Source organism: Poecilia reticulata, chromosome 23, assembly GCF_904066995.2.
Source record: "Poecilia reticulata chromosome 23, P_reticulata-male-v2, whole genome shotgun sequence".
NCBI classification, from domain to species: domain Eukaryota; kingdom Metazoa; phylum Chordata; class Actinopteri; order Cyprinodontiformes; family Poeciliidae; genus Poecilia; species Poecilia reticulata.
Window position 1 is genome coordinate 9,955,467 of NC_088852.1, and position 21,053 is coordinate 9,976,519.

The window sequence follows — 21,053 nt, forward strand, 5'->3', positions numbered from 1 at the left end:
GTACTATTATAACTGAGCAGCTGCTGGTAGCTATGCATTTTCTCTGGATGCTTTGATGCTACTGTAGCAGAATCTTGCCCAAAACGTCCCAGTTTAACTGTTAGTTTTTTGTTTTTCTCTGGAAACACAACTGAAGCAGCTATTGCTCCAATTAGCTCAGTAATCTTTGTTTTCTCAACACAAAAACTCCTGGACCGGTGCTTGTGACCCCTTTCTGTAATTTCAACCCCTGCCAGTCTGACGGCAGATGGCTGCTCATCCTGAGCATGGTTTTGGTTCTGCTGGCGGTTTCCTTCTGTTGAAGGGAAATGATTCTTTGACTGCTATGTGGTCATGCAGCAATCTGCAGAGCATTTTCCCCACTACAACTGACATTACAACTAACCCTTGCCAAGTGAGAGTCCATTTCAGAAAGAATTATAAGATACATTAGAAAAACAGTTATTTTACCATTTATTTTTCTTTTTACAGCATGAAAAACCAAAATACTGAGAACAGGCATATTATAACTGGGGTATATACATAACTGCTTGCACATAATTTTAATGAAACATTTTCTGTAATAAACTTTAAATATAATCAATTTCTATTGTTTAAGTAATAAAATAGAAAATAAACAAGTGATACATAAATCAAAACAAAAAGGTTCTTGGCATTCAGCAAAAACAGAAAAGTTTAAATGTTTACATCAATGATTGAATAGAGAATATTGATAAAGAACGATTTAAACCAGAATAGTGAAATAAAATGTCTTTTTCTGCCACGGCCTTTTTAATACACAAAAAATGTCTACAGTCACGTTTTGAAAAAAGAAAAAAAAAGTATTGTTGGATGCTCACGTTACAAGCCAACTATGAAAATGCAGCCTTCTGCTAAAGATGGATTTTTATAGAGATGCACCAATCGGCAAAGAATTATAAACCTGCTGATTTTCCCTTTATTGACTGATTTGAATGCATCAACAAACACATAATTAAAAATCAGTTGAAGACTCTGGATCTGTGGTTTTATGCATAAAGGGAATAATCTTCCAAGTTTTTCATTTCCTGTTGGATTCACAAAATAAGTATATCAAAAAAACTGCTGTACATCTTTTTTTCTCTAAAGTGTTGTAGAAAGTCTTTATCAGAAAGGAAAAGCATGATCAGTGCATCAATTTTTTTTAACAACTTCCAAAATCAGATTTTTTTAAATTATTCAAATAATGGTTCTGATTCATCGGCCAGAGTCAGCTAATTTTTGCCAGATCCAGACGGTTCTATTCAGTAAATGCAACCAAATTACTTTTCATCGCTTCCTGTCCATAAATGAATCAGTCAACATTCATTTGAGTTTATTAAAATCATAATCTATAAATGTTAAGAACATAGCCTTAAATGCCTTATTGGGGATAAAATTGTAATTCTGTAAATTTTGCAGGATCCAAATTGTACAAAGATGATGCACTGTATTTTTTTTTTTTGAGCTACAGTTCTTACAGAAACAAAAAAGGCCTGACATGTGCATAATTTTTTTGTTTTGAACTAAACTTCTGACATCTACCCTTTTGTTTGCATTACTAAAACAAACTCTGACCATTATTCATGCATGAGCACACATAAGAGCCACTTGATTTACTCTAAACTCTAACTATAATCTTAAGATTCAGTTGTCTTTTAATCAGCCACATGTTTTCAGTCATAGATCCACGTACTAAGCGGCATCTTTAAGTTGGCCCTGAATAGCAGCTGTTTCCATCGACCTATCTGAGCAGCGATCAGCAATGAGCTCCAACTCATCAGGGGATTCTCATTCATCACGTCTCCTTCAATAGTTGTCATCGCTGCCCTCTTCTTCCTCGTCGTATTTCCTGTTCAGCGACTGCTTCTTGTGCTTTCCCCTCACCCTCCGCTTGCCGGCAAAATCAGGATTTGCCTCCTTCACGTGGATCTGCTCGTGCTTCCTGAGCAGGGCGGGAACCGTGAACCCTTTCCCGCACGTCTCGCATGTCCAGGGTTTCTTACACGAGTGAGTCCTTTTGTGGACGTTGAGGTGGGACGCCAGCTTGTAGGTCTTCCCGCACACGTCGCAGTTGAAGGGGCGCTCGTTGGTGTGCAGCCGGATGTGGACCTTCAGGTTCCCGACCTGCGTGAAGCTCTTGTCGCACAGTGGGCACCGGTAGGGTCTCTCTCGGGTGTGGATCCTCAGATGAACTCGCAGGCAGTACTTGCTGGAGAACTTCTTCTGGCAGACGGGGCACGGGATCTTAGTTTTGGGCAGGTGGTCGTGTTGGTGCCTCTTCAGGTCAGACAGGTACACAAACGTCTTCCCGCATTGGGAGCAGAGGTACTGCCGTTCGCCGATGTGGTAGCCCATGTGTCTCTTCAACAAACTGGGGACCAGGAATCGCTTCCCGCAGCGCTCGCACATGTGCGGGCGGTCCCGGGTGTGCCAGCGCTCGTGGTTGGAGAGCTTGAATGCTGTCGGGAAGGTTTTGCTGCAGTGCTTGCAGGGGAACGTCATCTGGCTCGTGTGACACTCCATGTGCCGCTTGAAGTAGGTGGACTGCGTGAAGCCCTTATTACAGATGTTGCAGTAGAAGGGCTTCTGTCCGCTGTGGGCGAGGATGTGCTTCGTCAGGGTCTGCAGTTTGGCGAAACACTTGCCGCATTGGCCGCAGGCGAAGGGCCGCATTGTGCTGTGCGTCTTCAGGTGGTTGTTGAGGAACGCTTGCGTGCGGAAGCTCTTGTTGCACGCCGAGCATTGAAAGGGCTTCTCTCCCGTGTGAATGCGCTCGTGGTCCATCAGCTTGGACTGGTAGGGGAAGCTCTTATCGCACACTGTGCAGGTGAACCGATCAATCAGGTGTCTCAACTGCTTCTTCCGTCTGATGCTTGGCCTTGGGTCGTCGTCGTCGTCGCTCAGTCTGCCGGGAGGAAGGGGCGGCAACGCTGGGAGAGACATGGAGTTTGTGGCGATCTGTGACACCCACTGATGCAAAGTGACTCGATGGGTTTGAGGCTTTTGGTTGTCTTTCGCCAACGTGGAAGAAGGCTTGGCGGGCACTTGAACAACCCTGAAAGGGATTGATTTCAGAGGCAGCTGTTGTAACTCTGGTTTCTCTGACGCTGCTGGTGTTCCATCCTTCTTTTCTCCTTCAGGAGTTGTTGCCTCCTGCTGCTGCTGTTCAGAACTTTTTTCCGGCTGGGTTTGCACTGTTGCTGTGACATCCTTTTCCTTTTCTCCGTTTCCATCGGTTGTTTTGTCGCCTATTGGCTCTTCCTGCTGAGGTGCATCGACGGAGGGTGCCGGGCTCGAAGCATCATCTGAAAGACCTCCAACATCTTCGCTGTCACTGAGAGAGGCAGGGCTGCTTTCCGCGACTGCAGCCTCTGGTTGCTTTTGTGGCTGTTGCTGTGGCTGTTGCTGTGGCTGTTGCTGTGGCTGTGGTGGCGGCGGAGAGGGTGTTTCTACTGGTTTGGGCATGAAAGCCAAAGAGGAGAGCACACAGTCCCCCACTGAAGTCGAGACAGTTGCTGCAGAAAACAAAAACAACCAAAAAAGTACAGTTAGCCATTATTTCTCCTAACAGGTTTCTTATTTCTCAGCAAAATCGCCAAGAAAATGAACTAAAAGTGCTTTTCAAAAATATTTTATACCCTCCAAAGAAATAAAAATCACATTTACATTACAGGCCTAAACTCTAACGTTTGAAAACTATGTAACCCTTCCTTCCAAAAAAAACATGTACTACATTATATTGGTTTATATCATAAAATCCCAACTCTGTGGTTGTGTTTGAAAAAATATACCTTTCACACCAAGGAGTCCTTTGCTCTGATGGTGCTGCAGAAGAGTCTTTAGATCACCACGGTCGGGGATGAACCCCCCACATGCATCAAGAACAGTTGCATCCGTTGAGATCATGGCGCCAAGCTAAAGCAGGAGTACCAATAAGTGGAAGTTATTACTACATTTTCAGCACAAACTGTATTGCAGTAGTGATTTTTCTGTACGTCCTTGCAGATTTGATCTATTCTAATCCTGATTCATTAAAAAAAAAGTTAACTGCAGAGGGTAAATTGCTGAGATAATAGGCGTGCATACTTGAGACAGATTGGGAACGGGAAGAAGTTGCTCCAGTTTGCACACCAGGCCAGCAATCAAGGCTTGCAGTGCCGTGTCAAACTTGACGCCGTACTGAACAGGGAACATTTCCTGCAAAAGTTATTTCAAGTGTCAAGCAAGCATACAATAGAACTGGATCTACAGACAATATAAGAGATGAAATTTTAAAAAAACAAGTTCCAACACACATCAAGTCATACCTGAAAGAATCGTTTCCTCTCGGTGGGATTTTTAAGCAGATTCTGGATCAGAACCATAAAGTTTGTCTGGGATTTCTCCACCTCTACATCCTTCTAAGGTATAAAAACATTCAGTCAGATTTTATTCATGCCACATTATCCTGGTATATTGTGTTTAGTTGGAATACACAGCTTATATTACAGACGTATCAACAAGTTGCATGCATACCGCTGAGGATGTCATCTTTAACCTATTTATAAGAGTCTGAATAGTCTTGGAATCTGGTGGGCCATCATTTTGAAGCAGGTCCAAGATTATCTAAGTGATTGAACAGAAATACAAATATAAGAGTGGTGAGAAAACAAATAATCTGAGAGTTCTGTTGCAGACATAAAAAAGAAAACTCACTCTTGCTCTTAACCCCAAGATAAGTTGTGCTGTCTGCTTGAAACTCAGAAGCTCAGGGACAATCTGCGTCACCATGGTCACAAACTCCTCCACTTTGCCGTAATGCTTCACGTTCCTCTGCCGTATGACCTGCCATATGTACGAATAGGTCAGCTGCAGCGGGGAGGCCAGCAGGCGGAGGGAGGCCAGAGGAAGGGCACCTCCTGTTCAAAGACATTACGTCTGCAGCGTTACAAGTGATGGAGTTACATGTGCAATGAGAACAAGCCACACAGATGTATGATGAAAAGCTCAACGATCAGGAAATCTAGGTCCTGGCAAATAATCCATTTCAAATATACGTACTTTTCCAGACACAAACCTTAAGACTTTTAAAACAATTTATAAAGATTTAAAAAAAATAAATAAATAGATATTATAATGATACCCACCTAGCTGGGTATCATTATGAAGTCACTAAATCAAGTTGACAATTTGTGGCAGGACTTGAAAACTGATGTTTGTATTTCTCCTACAATCTGATTGAGCCTTTGCTACTTTACAAAGAAGGAACATTCTCTTAGTCTCTTAGATCTACAAAGCTGCTGCAAAGCACCCCAGAACGCAAGCAGCTGAAAGGTGGCTCTACAAAATTATTCAGAATTTATTTAGTGAAATGCACGCCACACTTTCTCAGATTTCCATTTACAAAAACTGCTTTAAAACCAGGGATTTTTCTTCCAATTCAGAATTATGTACCGTTTTGTTTTGGTCTCTTTCAAGGTAAGCGACGTGTTGCCACAGGGGGCGCTGCAGCAGTGGCCAGGGTGTAGAGTTGTTTTTGGAAAAAGTGCACGCCTGCGTGTGCGTGTGCAGTGATGGAGAGATTGAGCGCCAAGCTAATGTCATACTTCAAACTTTGCAAGCAGCTATCAGTCCGCCACACTGACGTGATAAGCCGTTTCTGGAGATGCTTTACAGCTGAGCGGAGCGCGCATTTGGATGGCTTCCTTTAAACGACAAAAATCACAAAGCAGCCAAAGCTTGATAGTTAGCTGACTTGCTTATTATTTATCTCCAGCAAAACACGGAGCAGACGTGTGTTTGTTTATCCCACTGAAAAGGAGAAAACAGTCTTTTTGCAGCAGATGGAGCTTCCTTCATTTTTTTATTTAACACCATTCTCGGCGGCAGCTACAGTTAGCTTAGCAACTTACCTGTTGTACTGGACCGTCTGTCCATACTGGCCTCAAAATGCGCGGCTGGGTCAAACAATTGACTGACGGCTCAAAACGAACTAATAAAACAACAGTCTATCCTTAAATATAATAGTTACAATTATTTAACCGTCTTATCTCGGGCGTCAAGCCACGAAGAATAATGGCGGCCACTGGATTCCAGCCTTCCAAAACAAAAGCCTGACTACTTCCGCCGGATATTCCTGTACAATATAAAAGCACCGTCTTTGAGTATGTGATGGGAGTCTCGGCTTTTTTCCAAGATCCTGATCATTTGGCTCAAAAAGCACCTGGTCTTAAAACTTAAAAATTATTCCTCATAGTGCACCATTTCTGACATAATCAAAACTAAGTGTTTATTCGGAAAATAAGCATACACATAAAAGTGCACCATCAAAAAAGTATTTGATTAAAGCATTTCCTGTCTTTTTCCAGCATTTATTTCCTGTCCCATTCTCTAAATATTGCATCACAGTCAATCTTTGATATCGCACTTTCTGTTTATTACCTTTTCATAGTTTTAACTTAAATATTTACACCCATGACACTCAAACCGTTCTGACATACTGACCTATTTAAATGTTTCTCACAAAAATTGTGTGTTTTTTTTTTTGGTGAAAATATGTAGATGTCAAAGCAAAAAGCACATTTAGAAGGCGTGTTTACACTCTTTATGTCTGTTGTTCCTCCTGTTTTAAACAATCCTGGTTTCCTGGTTTGTCATCATGGTTATTTGATTTGAATAGAGACTTTAGCTGTTGATAATTATTGCTGTTGCAATTTTGGGTCAGGTGCACAAAATACACATTATGCAAAGAGGAAAATAACCCTCTTATATAAATATTTTACAGACAATTGCACACAGGATAGTTTATGTTACTACATAATTCCTATGTGATACTTAATTTCAGTTCTGTTCTGACTTCTTCACAAGTCAGCATTTCAAACCTTTCCCAATACAAGCAAGAATCCGATATAAAAATGGTTCTCATGCTTTTTCCTCTTTTTGTTTTTATACAAATTCCTTAAGAACCACCATTGGACAGTAGTTGTAAAACTGTGGTACCTCAAGGCTTGGAAAAAGAAAGGACCAGGATCTTGCTCTTTTGAATTTTGCTGCAGTTGAAGGTAACATTATCGCCACCTAATGGTGCACCACTAATATTACACCATTTTAAACTAGAATCTATTAAACTCTACATTATAAACCATGGAGGTTTTCCAAAACAAGTTGATTTTTTTTTTTAAATATCAAGAGAAACGACGGGATCGGATTTATATTTTTACATGTGTTGTTTCAACAGTTGGAAAAAGTTTATTAGCGTTTGAAAGACATTCAGAGCATTACAAAATAACTTAATATAAACACACATTTTTGACAATAAAAAAAAAAAATCAAATTCAACAATATGGTACACTGAGAAGATAGTGAAAGTTTTCCTGGGTTTGAACCTCATCCAAAATATTTCGCTATAGAACAAGCCATGTCATTGACCTGTTTTGGAAGTAAATCATTTGAACTGTTATTGAAATGCTGACCAGTCCCTGCAAATCCAACTACATAGCCTGCGGTCTGCGGAGATTCTTAGCCTGTTGATTCATAGAGATCTGTCGACATTGGTCATGTTTGTAACTGGCACTTCCTCCAGCCTACGGCCTGCTCTTTTGTGACGAGAACAATCCCTCCTTATGCTCTTCACTGAGCTCATCCGTTCATCTATTTGTCTGTCTCTATCTCCCTCACTTTCCCTCGCTGGTCCTGTCCTGTCTCTTGCTCCCGGTCTCTGACACATACAGTACAAGAGCACTCACACTCTTGAGAGTCATGCTCTCATGACTGAAACTGATTGACTCTGAAACTGAGGCATTAAAAACCTCCCAGCACACTCGCAGTGGCTGAGGAGCAGCAATAGTTCACTGTGTAACGGCTTCGACGCACAATGACCGGATTCAAAGGCCCTCTGGCCATGGCTATCTGCCATCTGGTCAGATCTTTGATTCATAAAGTCAGACATTTGTTGAACTGCTCAGAGTGTTGTTTGTGACTAGTAGGTCCAAAATTTGTGACGGATAACAGATCACAACAATGTCAACAACAAAAACAAGAGAGGTATCTGTTCTTTTAGGATTTTTTTCACACAACTTTTGTAGGAATGGACTTTTTTTTTTCATAAACTCCTTAAAAGATTTCAAAAGACATCAGTACAAGAGCAGTTTGGAGTTCGTGTTTGATTGTATAGAAATGAAAGGACCATCACTTCGACAACTCACTTCATGAGTGTTGCTCCAATTCAAAACAACAAGGTTCTCTGAACTGTGGAGAATTGTACTGATGTGAAGCCCCAATGATAAGTTCCCAAATGTGACTCAACGCCACCTTGAATGGCTTTAAAGTGGCTTTTAACTTCACAGAACAGAGCAGCTAAAGAGCTGTGATTCACCAGCCAAAACAAGATCATGTTTTTACTTTGGCAGCCAGTTTCGGAGAGGATAACTCTTGTGTCGGACTCAAGAGCTGGGGGAACTTTGCCAGCACATCTTTCCCTTTACACCAGCTCAGCTCTCTCTCCTCCAGTTCCTCTGGCGCTCGACCAGGAAAAGTGACAGACCACACTAATTTTTCTATGCTTTATCACGCTTCATCCACTCTCATGTTCAGAGATTGCCTCCCCCGTTGGCTGGCTGTCATCGGCGTGGGTGAGCGTTTGAAGTGGGATGGAGACAGACACAGTTGGGATCATGTCAGGAGATGCGGTTTGGCCGTTTGAAGTGTTGCACGCTATTAAGTTCCTCCCAGACTTAACCTACAGGGAAAAAAAAAAAAAAGAAGAAATGATTATAAAAGAAACTAACAAACACAAGTAAACACCAGCAGAGCTAGCAGATAATCATAAAAGTGGCCATGACATTACAAAAGGCTCCAAATACTATCTAAATATTTGATGAGCTGCAGTCAAATTTACAAGCCTCGTCTTCTTGGAAATGCTCTCTGAAATGTGGGCAGATAATCTCACAGGATTTGTTAGACTGACCAACGAAGAGATAGAAACACATAAAAATCAATGTGGGAGGAAATTCAGCGTCCAGAATTTCCTCTTAAAGAAAGCTTTTTGTCTTCGAAAACCAAAAAAGGCAATTAACCACTTTTGTGGTCCAGGGTTAAACAGTCTGTAACTTGGACTCCATTTACCCAGAAAGTTGGGAGTCAAATCTGAGAATTATCGCACACTTAACATAATCGTGTTCCAGGTCAAAGGTGCTTGCCGACATTTTGTTCTTTAAAACTGTAGCCACATGGAGACAAAAGAAGGTTGTGTAAAGATGAGGATAATCTTAGTAATTATTGCAGTTCCCACAACCTTTTAATCATAGCTAGTATAAAAATTTTACACACCATCTATCTGCAAAAAACAAAATCTCACTACTATCCTTCCATGTATTTAACTAACTGTCCAAACTGTCTTTTGTTTTCTCATATAGCTGGTGTGTACTTCACTGAGAATTGAATGAAATTACAGTGGACTCCTGCCTATTTGTGGATCAGTGTTCACCAATTCATCGTTTTGCTGATTTTTCTCAGAGTGTTTCTGAAGGATTCTCAAGTACATGTGGATTTATGCTGCTTGCAGGTGGTTTTCTACTCAAAACTTCAGAATTTCTATATATATATATATATATATAGAGAGAGAGAGAGAGAGAGAGTGAGTGAGAGTATGTACATTAATTAAATAATCAGTCTTAATTGTATCTACAAGGTAAGGATAATGGTCTAAACCTAGATCTGGAAATGACAGCTGAAAATTGCTCAAGTTGGAAAAAAGGGAACGGTTTTGCTAATTGTTGTGAGACTAGTAAAATAGGACAACAGTAATTTTATGTATTCAAACAGTAAAGGAACATGTTAACAGATAAATGTTGTTCAACATAATGCTTCTCTAGGATTTATATGCAAAACAATTTTAATGAGTAAAAACTGGGGCTGCTGGGTGACCTCCAGCTTTCCCGTCCGAATTTTGACTTAACGGCATTTTCTTGTTATATTTCCAACAATGTCGATCACATCAACACTTTGTAGTACCAATATTGGAAGGATATTTTGTTAATGAGCAAACACATTTTTTAAATATTGAAAAGTTTTACCAAAAAATGTTAATATATATCATGATAGTGCTTAATTGCATTTGCTAGCATACATTTGCTAGTATGCTAGCAACTGTTAGCATTTAGCTAGCATTCACTCACAGTCATTTCCCTCCAAAAAGTGGCCAAAATTGTTTGAAAAGCATTTTGAAACAGAAGTGATGAGAGTTATCTTAGTGCAGTTTAAGTAAAAAACAATGACAATATGAGTTAAATCTGAAAATTAAGGCACCAACAGCATCTTAAACATCTTGGTATAGGGTAACATTTCCAACAGTATTCCCTGACTTTGTGAGAAAATGTAAGGCAATAGTTATTCATAAGCTTAATAACATTTAAGAGCTTTCTTGATAAAAACTTTCCAAAGCTCAGTATTTGTTGTGGCGGTTTTAACTTCTAAGCAACCAAAAGGTTTGTTTTCCTTGGTTTTTTTCAGTTCTCATCTCTATTTCCCACTTGTAATTTAATATAACACGAGTTACACTTATTGTCCCCTTCATACTTTTATAATCACAAAGGTTTGCAAGGTGAAATTCCAAGGTCTTCTTACCTGCCAGACTATCAGCACAATACAGGCTGTGAAGGGGATTAGCACTAAAAGCACAGAGCTGCTCTTTAACCATCTGTATTTTCGACTCTTCTCCTGACCTTCTGCAAGAAGAGAATAATTGCAGCTGTAATTGAATATGCTTACACATATGAAATAAGATAGTGGACAAGCATGACATCACACTTTTTGCATGACATTAGATCAATATGTGTTATCTAATTCTGCTCCTCTGTGGTTTCGAGGCATCCGTTTGAATAAAACTGCCAGGCGCAATTAAATGGTGTACCTGCTGTTTGCTGATGATTAAGGCATGGCTGTGGCTTGCAAGAGAAACTTGATGTTCCTTGAGTGGCTGCATGCAAGAGGTCTTGGATGTAGTCAAAGTAAAGTCCGGAGAGCAAGCTCCTTTCTCGATAGTGACACTGGAAGACCTGCATCGCTGTTTCCTGGGGAATCAGTCAACAAACCATCCTGAAATAATTCACTTATGCAATTAAACGTGCAAAACAGTCACATAGTCGTCCTGCGGTGCCTGCCTCAGAGCTGAAGTTGTTTTGCAATGTTCTGTTTTTTTCCTATCTGTAACCTAATAAGTAAAATTTTATGTGCGCACTCAAGAAAAGAGCACATATCGAGTGGAGCTGCCCGTTACCCACCAGCTCTTCGTGGTCAAAGGTGAGGCGTAAACTCTTCAGCATCGTGATGAAGACGTTGATGTCGTCTCTGTTCGACGACATGGCACCAAACATGCTGGCCAGCTTTTCAAGACTTCGCTCCAAAGGATAAATGTTTAAAACCACCCAGCACGTGCCGGCCTGCGATCCAGGTAGACAAACAAATGGCTTTCTTAGTCGATATGAAATCCACCATTCCTTATTCAACTCTCTCTGCATCTCATCGATGTGTTGTACGTACCACCTCTTTGGGAACGTAACTGACAGGAATCTCATAATCGGAGGGGATATTCTGCTTCTGCGGTGGAAATGAAAGGCAGAACAGAGCAGCGTCAGGGTCAGAAACAAAACACAAAATACCACAATCGGATAAATGATGCTGTCAATATGAGGATTATAATCTCACCAATACAGACAGCTTGCTCACATCATCAGTTATTGGCGTTCCAAATTTCCCAGAGCAGAGATGCAAACTTGAAAACAGACCCAAGAGGACACAAGTTGTGCTGATGATCTAAAGCCGAGACAGAAGATATCAAACAATATTTTGGATCTACTTGTTCACCATTAGCATGCTTTTAGATATTTACACACACAAAAAAAGTGAATATGACCTGGCTAAGGGGAATGGTGGTATTTAATATGGCCAATATGGCTCTTTACCAAGGGTGGCATTTCATCAAGGAGTATAAACACATTTTTTCATATTCTCTGACAGTTTTGTGATTTTTTTAAATTTAAATTTCCACTCAGTAGTAAGAGAGCTCTAATGTAAAGAGCTATTGAGGAGAGTTGTTTTTTTGTTTTATTTTTTAAAGAAATTTCATATACATTTGAACTCTGTGGTTCTAAATCTAAAATTTTCTGTAGTTTTATTTTCTGTAGTTTACTTTTAAAACTTTGTACTTAATAAAATCTACCAATGGATACCATCTTTAAAATACAGTTTGAAATGCAGGAAGCCTTTACTCTATTTAAGAAACCACAAAGAGTTTTGTTTGGGATTCTTGGCAATAGAAAGTGTGAAGATGGCATTATTTAAAAGGCTCAAACCAGGACTGAATCATCTTTTTTTTTCTTCTTTTTTTACAGTTTTTTTAATGCTTTTCTTAAAAAAAAAAAAAGTTGAAGGACTGGTCAATTATGCAAACAAAATAAAGCATTATTGTGAAAATATTATATGGATAGCACGCTTTGTAAATCCTCTAAAAGTTTTAAATGCATCTTTAAACAAAAAGGTCAATATTTCAGACTAATTGACATTTTCCTCCATTTTGTTGTTAGTGGACTAAACAGCTTCAGGCAATCAATGCAACAGATGAATTAAGACATAATAATAATAATAATAATTTAAATTCTGTTTTTTAAATTGATTCCCAGAAACAAAAAAAAAAGTTAATTGCAGCTCTAAGTCAAAGCCTCTGGTTTTGGATTAGTGCTTAAAAACTTTTTTTTCCCCTCAAGACATTTATTAGATTTCTTAATCTTTTCGCTTTGCAGCCCCTTTTCTTGCTGCAGCTACAGCACAATGTGGAGCCACGACCATGAAGCCCTCAGAACAGTAAATCATCTTTTAAAGAAACATTCTTTATTATTTGCCATTTTTCACGAATGCATCTTTAAGCTTTCAGTTACAGTAGGAAAATATTAATTGCATTGATTTATCTGCCCCGTTCTTTTAAGAAGGTGTCAGTTTCTGCAAAACTAAAAATACTAAATTTCTGTTTTTGTCGTTTTGAGCCTCAAAAATGAGCAGTAGCTGAAACAGCTGTGAAAGGGAATGAGATTTTTTTTTTTAAACCAAGCATCAGCAGAATGTTAGACAATATGTTAAGAATCATGCAAAAGTTGAAAGAATCGACTTACTTTCTTCCTCATATGGAGCAAGGGTCCAAGGTTTCTCAGATCCGCCTCATAAAATTCAGTCTCTTGCGTCTGCAGAAAGAACTCGGAGCTCTGTGCATGTTTGCATGTGTGTCGATGATGTCCAAATGTGTAGTGAAACCCGAGGATGGGCCAGCAGTCTGCTCTCGCATCAGACAAACTGGTGGGGTCTTTTTTTTCTTTTTCTTTTTTGACGTGGCGGAGAGGCCGCCTACAAGCTGAGTCATTATGTCACGCTCTGACGCCGTCTGAGACTTTTCCATAAACTCCCACGTATCAATTTGGTCATCGGGAGAAGTGGGTGCTTGTTCTCCTTGCGAGAATATTTCACTTGGAATATGTCAGGGTTATTCCCCAAGCTGTTGTTTGTAAAAAAAAAAAAAGAAAAAAAAGAAAAAAAAGTGAGAACAGGACAACAGGGAGTAATTAAAATGTTATTTCTTGCTTTATTTAATCGCGTAGACTTGTTATGTTTTTGTTTATTACATTTTCATCCGCTGGAGAAATTCTGGGCGTCTCGGGCGTGCACGTGCGAACGTTTTGCAACGCAAACCCCAGCTCATGATTCCTCCTGATAAGTGGACCCATGTAAAAGCCATTATCCGTAATTGATTTCCATTACCAAATCAATAGCCGTCACAAGGGAGAGATTCAGGAAATGAGGAAAAGCAAACAATTTAGAAAACCAAACTCTTCATTTCCTGAGGACGGCACACTTTGTCTGCTTGTCGAGGTTTTCTCAGGAGGGCGGTAGTTTCCTCTACACTCCAAAGACTCTAATGCCAGGTGAATTATTCATTCATTCATCTCCATGGTAGACTGGCAGTGTCTCTGCTAATGGATTCAGTCATGGAATATGCTCATTGATATCAGTCAGCAGGAGTGCATAAAGGTTTTTAAGCGTCGCCAGCTGAATCGCTAACTTTTGCTGGAAGTTGGCGCAGCTAGGTGTTGCAGGACGTCAGAAAAGCAGCCCTTAGAAAGACGATAAATGATTTCTACCATTTTCCTAAAACGCCTTCTGTAAATATCGAGGAACTTCTCCAGCAATCTCAATCACTAATCAATTTAACAATGACTTGTAAGTTGACTGAGGTTGTTTAACGTTCATCCATTGCGAAGATGTAATCTTTCCCCTGAATAAAAGACGGCTGGCTTCTAATGTTTGACAAATTAATAATCAGTACTGAAATTTAAGTTTAAGTATGGTTTATCCACCAACTTTCCTTAGAAAAAATGTGACAAACTATATTAGCGAACCCAAAAGAAGACAAAGACTGCTAAGCAGTTCAAGTGTTTCATGACACCCAACTTTTTTTGGGTGAAGTTGAGGGTCTTTGAATGGATATGTGTGGCTGTTGAAGGTTTCCTGAGTGAGATCCAGAGAAAGCTGCAGCAGCAGATTCCAGGAGTTTTCCCATGGCGAGGGAAAACTCCTCCATGGTCCTCTACCATCTACCATCTGTAGATGGTAGAGGACATGTTAGATAAATTCACTTAGAGAGATAACTTCTAATTGCTCAGAAAGGAGTCAGCTCTTACTGTGGAGCTGCTGTGGAGCTGCAGGGGGAAAAGAAAAAAGAAAAAAACACCTACATTGTTGTTAAACTAATCAGCTATATTAGTCTTGCTTGTATGACTTTATTATATTCCGAGCTTAAAAAAAAAAAAAAAAAAGGGAAAGAAAAAGTGAAATCCCCCCCCCGCCCCCCCGCCAACAACAGATCCGTTGTGCTCGGCGTATTAAAGTGTGTGGCTTCGCTGCACAAACTTGTCATGTGGGTTTCATCCACATGTCAGCGAAATGATTAGATTTGAATGTCGGCAGTTTCAGCTGCTGGAGAAGTGAAAGAAATGACAGACAGCACACTCTGAGCTTAGTCATGACGGTTAAAGTAGGCCACTTCTAATAATAACGCAGACCGCCGAGGACCCTGCAAAACAAAAACATGGAGGCAACACACTAGAGACATCAAGGACACTCACTCACACCGACAGGTGAGGGACGGATATCGCTAAAATAGCATAAAGCAAGACTTTGTTTTTATATACGACTGCGTGACACTAACATGTTTGCATTCGACCCTCAATCCTGCATGAGCTGTGGTGATACAGTTACCCTTTAACAAGCTGCATTCCCAAAGCTGGGCAGACGAACGCAAACTACAGGCATACGTGAGCTCAAAATACTTAAGATTTTTACAAACTCTCTTTCTTATCACATTTCCCCGCTATGCAGAAATGGACGACCTTGAGCAGGAAGGCATTAATGAAGAGCTGATTGAGCTTGCCATTCTGGAGAGCATTCAAGATGCCTACAAGCTGCGGTGTTCAGTGCCAGCATACTGGTATGCAAAAAAAAAATTACAAATAAAAGTCAAATCATGCACGAAAAGTCAGGTCTGGGGCCACGCTCTGCCATGAGTGTTTCGGGAAATGTAACCTGCATTTGTTTCACCAGGAAACAGCCAAACAGTGAAAACTTTATGAAGATCATGACGGCGATAGATAAAGGTAAAGTGATACACGCCATGTAGATACGAGTAATAATGTGCAACAAATGGCCCTAGATTTCAGGTTTTGGGAATTTACATTACAAATTCTCATTCTCAACTTTATTGGTCTCTGAACTTTGACTGGGCCAATTCTTACACTTGTGATTTTAGCCTCTCATTAACTTGAGAAGCTTCCCTGTGCCCACTAAAACGGAAGGCCTTCCCTCAGCGCCTCCTCTATTCCGGTCACAATCTGCACCCCATGATATATTAATCTGATATTTAACACTCTTTAATACTGTATCTCTGCAGGCGATGTAGCTGCACTGCAGGAACTGTCGTGCTGCGCGTCTGCCTTCAGAGAGAGCGACAGCAGGGGCTGGCTTCCTCTGCATGCAGCAGCTGCTCTACCAAAGACAGAAATGCTGCATGTGGTGCTGCAGGGTAACAAGAGCATCGAGGGATTCAGCCCAGCGTTAGATCCTCATCATCCAAACTGTATTTATTTGTCACCCCTTGCAGCGATGGCATCCATGGACGCGACGCTAGAAGAGCGGACGAAGGACGGGGACACGGCGCTGACCCTGGCAGCAGAAGCCAACCAGGTGGAAAACATGAAGCTGCTGCTGCGGCACGGAGCCTCGCCGCACAACACAAACGGCAGGAATGAATCTCCTCTGCTCCTCGGTAGCACAATCACACCGCTAGCCAGAAAAGGCGCACACTCGCCTCACAGGTGGCCTGGCATGTTGAGCCAGTGGGGTGGAACCGATAAGCCAAATTGTATCACTCCAACCAATATTTACTGCAGACAAACTCACTGCTCACACGCCACAGCATAACCACAACCTTCAAACTGTTCCTTTTAGGTGTCAAATATGCCAACAGTATTTATTTGTTAAGGATGGCGTGTCATTTACAGCCACCAAAGTTCATCGTTGTCATTAATTCACTGCGTTTTTAGCAGTTTTGTGAAAAAAGAGACCCCTCGCCAAGACGCTTCTTACTCACGTCTGCTTTCCACGTGTTGCAGCGGTGAGAGAGAGCTCGTATGACGGCGTTCATTCCCTCATCATGGGCGGGGCCTTTGTGGAGCAGGTGTGTCTCACAAAGTGGACGGCGACTCATGAGGCTGCGAAGGTGGGAGGGTGTTTTAAAGCTGCCACCCAAACCTTCTTGTAAAGTAAATCAAACTCAATTTGGGTGTAGTTTATCACGTATAAGACATCAAATCAAGATTGTTTCTTTTTTTTTTTCATTAGCTTAGCTATGAAGTTGTAAAACACTTTATTCAAGATAAAATCTACCCTTGTAAATAAAAAAAATAAAAATAAAAAAAGAAAGAAAAAAGTTTCTATGCCTATGATAACATCACATCTCGTTTTTTTTTCAGGTGGGTTGTCCAGCTATTCTGATGCTGCTGCTTCGCCACGGAGCCCAGGTTACCGTCAGAGACGGTCACGGCGTGACCGCTATGGGAATTGCAGCGGAGCACGGTCGGACTGAAGCCCTAGAAATACTTATACAGCACGGTAAAACATTAAAACACAACCATTTATCTATTTACTCGTCCCTTTTTTGGCCGCCTGTAATCTGACCCTGCCTAATTTCCCCCAACTAATCCCTCTGTTTTTGTACTTCCTCGGCCCTCCACTAGGGGGGGATGTGAACGCCCGAGCCAGCAATGGGGACACGGTCCTGTATGACGCGTCTGGGTCAGGAAACCTGGACTGTGTCATGCTCCTTCTGCAGCACGGAGCCAACCCAAACGTGGCCAGCTACGCCTGTCAGCTGCCCATCCACAGGGCCGCGTATGAAGGACACACGCTGTGAGTCGCGGCCCGGTCGTTTGACAAAACATGAAGCGTCATTCTGATGCCTTAGAAGTGGAATTATTCTCGGCTCGTAACAGTTCAGCAGCAGATTCTCGGAATAAAGAAATTGCTCTGCATTAAACATAATCACTTACCCCATTTGTTTGCATCACAACAAGCAAACAATGGAGTGAAAGTTCTGCACAACAGAGTTCCCCACAAAGAGTTCTTTGTTTATCACTGTTTCTCGGCTCAGTTCCTAAAAAACACTGCAACTCAAAACCACAGATTAATGACCGCTCCCTCTGTCCTGTTTGGTGTTTTTCACTCTGTTGATTCCTCTTTTTTTTCTGCCTTCTTTTTTCCCCCTCTTCTGCAGAGTCCTAAGAACTCTGATCCCTGTCACCACAAAGAGAGCGATCCGTCTCTCAGGCCAGAGCCCGGTCCACTCTGCTGCTGATGGGGGACAGACTGAATGTCTCCAGCTCCTCATCCAGAATGGTTTTGACATCAACACACAGCTAGATAAACACATCTCCGGTAGGAGCGACCGTATAAGTGTGTGCGTTTGCGCCACAAACTTTTACCAAGACGTTGTTGCTTGAGAATTCATACATCTGGCCTTTTTCCATCCATCCATAAAAAAAATTTAAAAAAATCTTTTAAAGTGCGTTTCATTTTTCACACCTTTCACAATTACGCAACTGCCTTGTGTCGGCCTATATCACATAAAACCCCAAAAATAAAATCCATTAAAGTTTGAGCTGCTTACTTGAAATGGAAAAAAGTTGCTGTCACTAACATGAGAGTTAATCAGGTGCACCTCAAACGTGTGAAATCTGTTTCTGAAAGTAATACTCCAATAATCTGCTCAAAAGTGTTTTTCATATAGGCCTATGCCTATGAATAAGTTTGCATAGCAAACAAATGCAACAACCTGTTTTTCAATATCAGTTTTGCTTACAAACTAAAAGATTTTAGATTCTGTTAATGGATTTAATGACTTAACTTACACAATCAGTGAAGGGCTCACTCACAGCATTTTCTGATAACACAGCCATTTGCAGAAATGGGAGCGCCTCAGGATAAGAATGAATGCTGGTCAGAAATACTTTGATTTTCAGTTTTTTGTCACAAGTGCTCATTCACTTCACCACAAGTAACGCTTTTAAATCTTTGGGTTGTGTGCCGGTTTCTTGAGTCTTCATGCTACTGCTCTAAAACGGTTTCTTCCTCCCACCTTACATAGCGAATCGCCACCTGAAGAACTAAAATTTTAACTTTACAACCTTTTCAACCTATAGTGTTTAATGCATGAAATCACACGTACCAAAAAAAAAAATTCAACTTACACTCACAATTTAGATTTTGATCTACTTCCTGGAACTAACTCGCTGACCTTTTTCAATCTCACAGAGAACTACGGCGACCTGAGGAAGACTCCTCTGTACTTTGCCGTCTCCAATGGTGACGTGACCTGTGCTGAGATCCTGCTGGAAGCTGGAGCGAGAACAGACCTGGATCCTCTGCGATGCATCTTGGTTGCCATTCGGGCAGAGAGGTTTGCAGGAGGCATGTTTTGTCTGACGTACAATTAACTCAGATTGCCCTGAAAAACCGATCCGCCTTGTCTAGGTATGAGTTGGTGAAGCTGCTGCTGTCCTACGGAGCCGAGGTGAACTGTTATTTCAGAGTGATCAACAACACCGTGTTCCCAACTGCCCTCTACTACTGCCTCAGAGACCACGACATGCTGCGATTGCTGCTCAACAGCGGCTATCAGGCTCACAAGCACGTCGTACACCCACTGATCATCAAAACTCAATTTAAACCTAATTTTGAATGACGATGTTTACATTTTTAAATATTTTCCCTTCCTGCAGATGCTTTGAGTGCTTCCATAATAAAAGCGAAGACTTGGACAGCACCTGGACTGACCTCCACAATCAGGCCTACAAGATTTACTGTCAGCCGAATGTCATTCCAGTGAGAACTGACACGCATGCGTCCTTTCCTCCTCTTGCTGTAGTGGAGAGAGTACGAGTTAACGCTAAAGGAAACTCCTGATCTCTTTTTTTAGTTTTGCGAGTTCGTTTCCGTGTCGTGGCTCGCCCATCTGGCAGGCAGCGTCGTAAGGATCCTTCTCGACTACGTCAGCCACATCAGCATCTGCTCCAACCTGAAGCGCATCCTGGAGAGGACTCCTGAGTGGGAGGAGATTTCCGCCGTGCTGGGTAAGACCGTAAACACGACGTGACGTTGATTCGATTTCCTGGTTAACTGAAGACTAATTGACTCCGTCTCCGCTCCAGGAGAACCTCGCCCCCTGCAGCACTTGTGCCGACTCGTGATCAGGGGCAGAATGAACGTCAGGACGCTGAACGACCCGGAGGCCATGGATGCTGCCCCTTTTCCTCCCAGACTAATCGGCTACCTGACCTACAGGGCGGACGACCCGTACGGGGGACTCTAGTGACAACAAGATCCGATCTGCAGCAACAAGCTAGGAATTTTGTAAATGTGTGCATTTTGTGCAGTTTTTTTTTTTTGTCAAACCTCTACAGTTTTTACCTAAATCTCCACTTTCCTGTATTTATACTGTTTATAACATTGTTGTAAAAGTTGCTGAAGTAGAAGCGGGATGGATGAAAAATGCATGCATGAGAAATAAAATAAGTGATGTCTGGTAATTCTGATAATCACGTATCAGTAATCAGTTGACTGCAAAGCTATTAGCCAGAGAATACAGTGAAGTAGATGAAATAAACTGCAGAAAAGTGCAACAGAATTTGAGACAAATTTGCAGAACCTATGCGAATGCATTGTAATGCCAGTGAAGCTGTTATGGAGCACATTTCTTTTATTCTCACTACATACTCGAATGTATAAGAAAGTAAAAGTATTGTTTTACACAACCAATATTTTCCTTTCTTTTGCTCACACAGTAAATAAAAATATATATACTTTATTAAAAGTTCAACAATCAGCCCTCCTATTTCAAATGTTCCTCAAACCATCCAGTTCAGGAAAAGTTCTTTGAATATGACCCTTTGGTGCCAAAAAAACCCCCAAACATCAAGTTTTTGACCCAATTAGCCAAAGAAATGTCTGCAAATGGTTTTCTATAAACAAATAATACAAAATCTGAAGATTAAGGTGTTGATCTATATTTTAAAAACTTACAACTGGAGCACAAAAAGAACAGAATGGAACTCTGAAGAGGAGCAGCAGGCGGTAGGGCGGGGCAACCAAAAGATCCAGTAAGAAACAACGAGAACCAAAGAGCTTGTGTTCCGCGGCAGAGGAGGAAATGAAGAACCAATCAGAAGCAAACGGAGAACAGTAGAGGAAAAGTACAGGCAGAGGTGAGAAAAAGCAAACTGGAAAGCTGAGGGAAGGTGAACAATCACTGGGGCTGATGGAAGCTGCAAATAATGGAATAACACTAATGAAGAAGAATAATATCCATTAGAACTGTCAGAACTTTTTGGTTGCATGTATCTCCAAATAATAACTTAGATAATTACTCTTTTAATCTAGAAGTACTCAAACAATAACAGAAACAATCGTGGTTTGGATAACCC

The 21,053-nt window shown here is 41.2% G+C and overlaps 3 protein-coding genes across 6 annotated transcripts; 1 reads left to right on the forward strand and 2 right to left on the reverse strand.

Moving 5' to 3' along the window:
• Positions 1–436: 436 nt before the first annotated feature.
• Positions 437–6,114, reverse strand: LOC103459418 (uncharacterized). 2 transcript variants are annotated; one of them, XM_008400943.3, is made up of 7 exons: positions 5,892–6,114; positions 4,696–4,898; positions 4,516–4,605; positions 4,308–4,397; positions 4,087–4,197; positions 3,792–3,915; positions 437–3,515 (listed from the first exon to the last, which is right to left on the reverse strand). In XM_008400943.3, exons 1-7 carry the CDS (start codon positions 5,914–5,916, stop codon positions 1,807–1,809), a joined length of 2,352 nt encoding a protein of 783 aa, XP_008399165.1. In that variant the 5' UTR covers positions 5,917–6,114; the 3' UTR covers positions 437–1,806. The 2 variants fall into 2 exon arrangements, with proteins under 2 accessions (XP_008399165.1, XP_008399163.1); XM_008400941.3 differs by having other exon boundaries at positions 4,308–4,400; positions 5,892–6,113.
• A 1,068-nt stretch (positions 6,115–7,182) lies between these two features.
• LOC103459420 (uncharacterized) lies at positions 7,183–16,778 on the reverse strand. 2 transcript variants are annotated; one of them, XM_008400946.2, is made up of 8 exons: positions 16,667–16,778; positions 13,143–13,519; positions 11,704–11,790; positions 11,518–11,574; positions 11,259–11,417; positions 10,889–11,048; positions 10,603–10,703; positions 7,183–8,716 (listed from the first exon to the last, which is right to left on the reverse strand). In XM_008400946.2, exons 2-8 carry the CDS (start codon positions 13,152–13,154, stop codon positions 8,552–8,554), a joined length of 741 nt encoding a protein of 246 aa, XP_008399168.1. In that variant the 5' UTR covers positions 13,155–13,519; positions 16,667–16,778; the 3' UTR covers positions 7,183–8,551. The 2 variants fall into 2 exon arrangements, with proteins under 2 accessions (XP_008399168.1, XP_008399167.1); XM_008400945.2 differs by having other exon boundaries at positions 11,683–11,790.
• On the forward strand, positions 14,910–20,384 carry asb15b (ankyrin repeat and SOCS box containing 15b). Of its 2 annotated transcripts, XM_081604096.1 has the most exons (14): positions 14,912–15,158; positions 15,400–15,508; positions 15,622–15,674; positions 15,968–16,099; positions 16,178–16,342; positions 16,689–16,795; positions 17,049–17,187; positions 17,313–17,484; positions 17,849–18,009; positions 18,886–19,030; positions 19,105–19,260; positions 19,353–19,455; positions 19,550–19,703; positions 19,782–20,384. In XM_081604096.1, the coding sequence occupies exons 2-14, from the start codon at positions 15,402–15,404 to the stop codon at positions 19,940–19,942; spliced, it is 1,755 nt and encodes a 584-aa protein (XP_081460222.1). In that variant the 5' UTR covers positions 14,912–15,158; positions 15,400–15,401; the 3' UTR covers positions 19,943–20,384. The 2 variants fall into 2 exon arrangements, with proteins under 2 accessions (XP_017158157.2, XP_081460222.1); XM_017302668.2 differs by having other exon boundaries at positions 14,910–15,158; positions 15,968–16,342.
• The last annotated feature ends 669 nt before the right edge of the window (positions 20,385–21,053 follow it).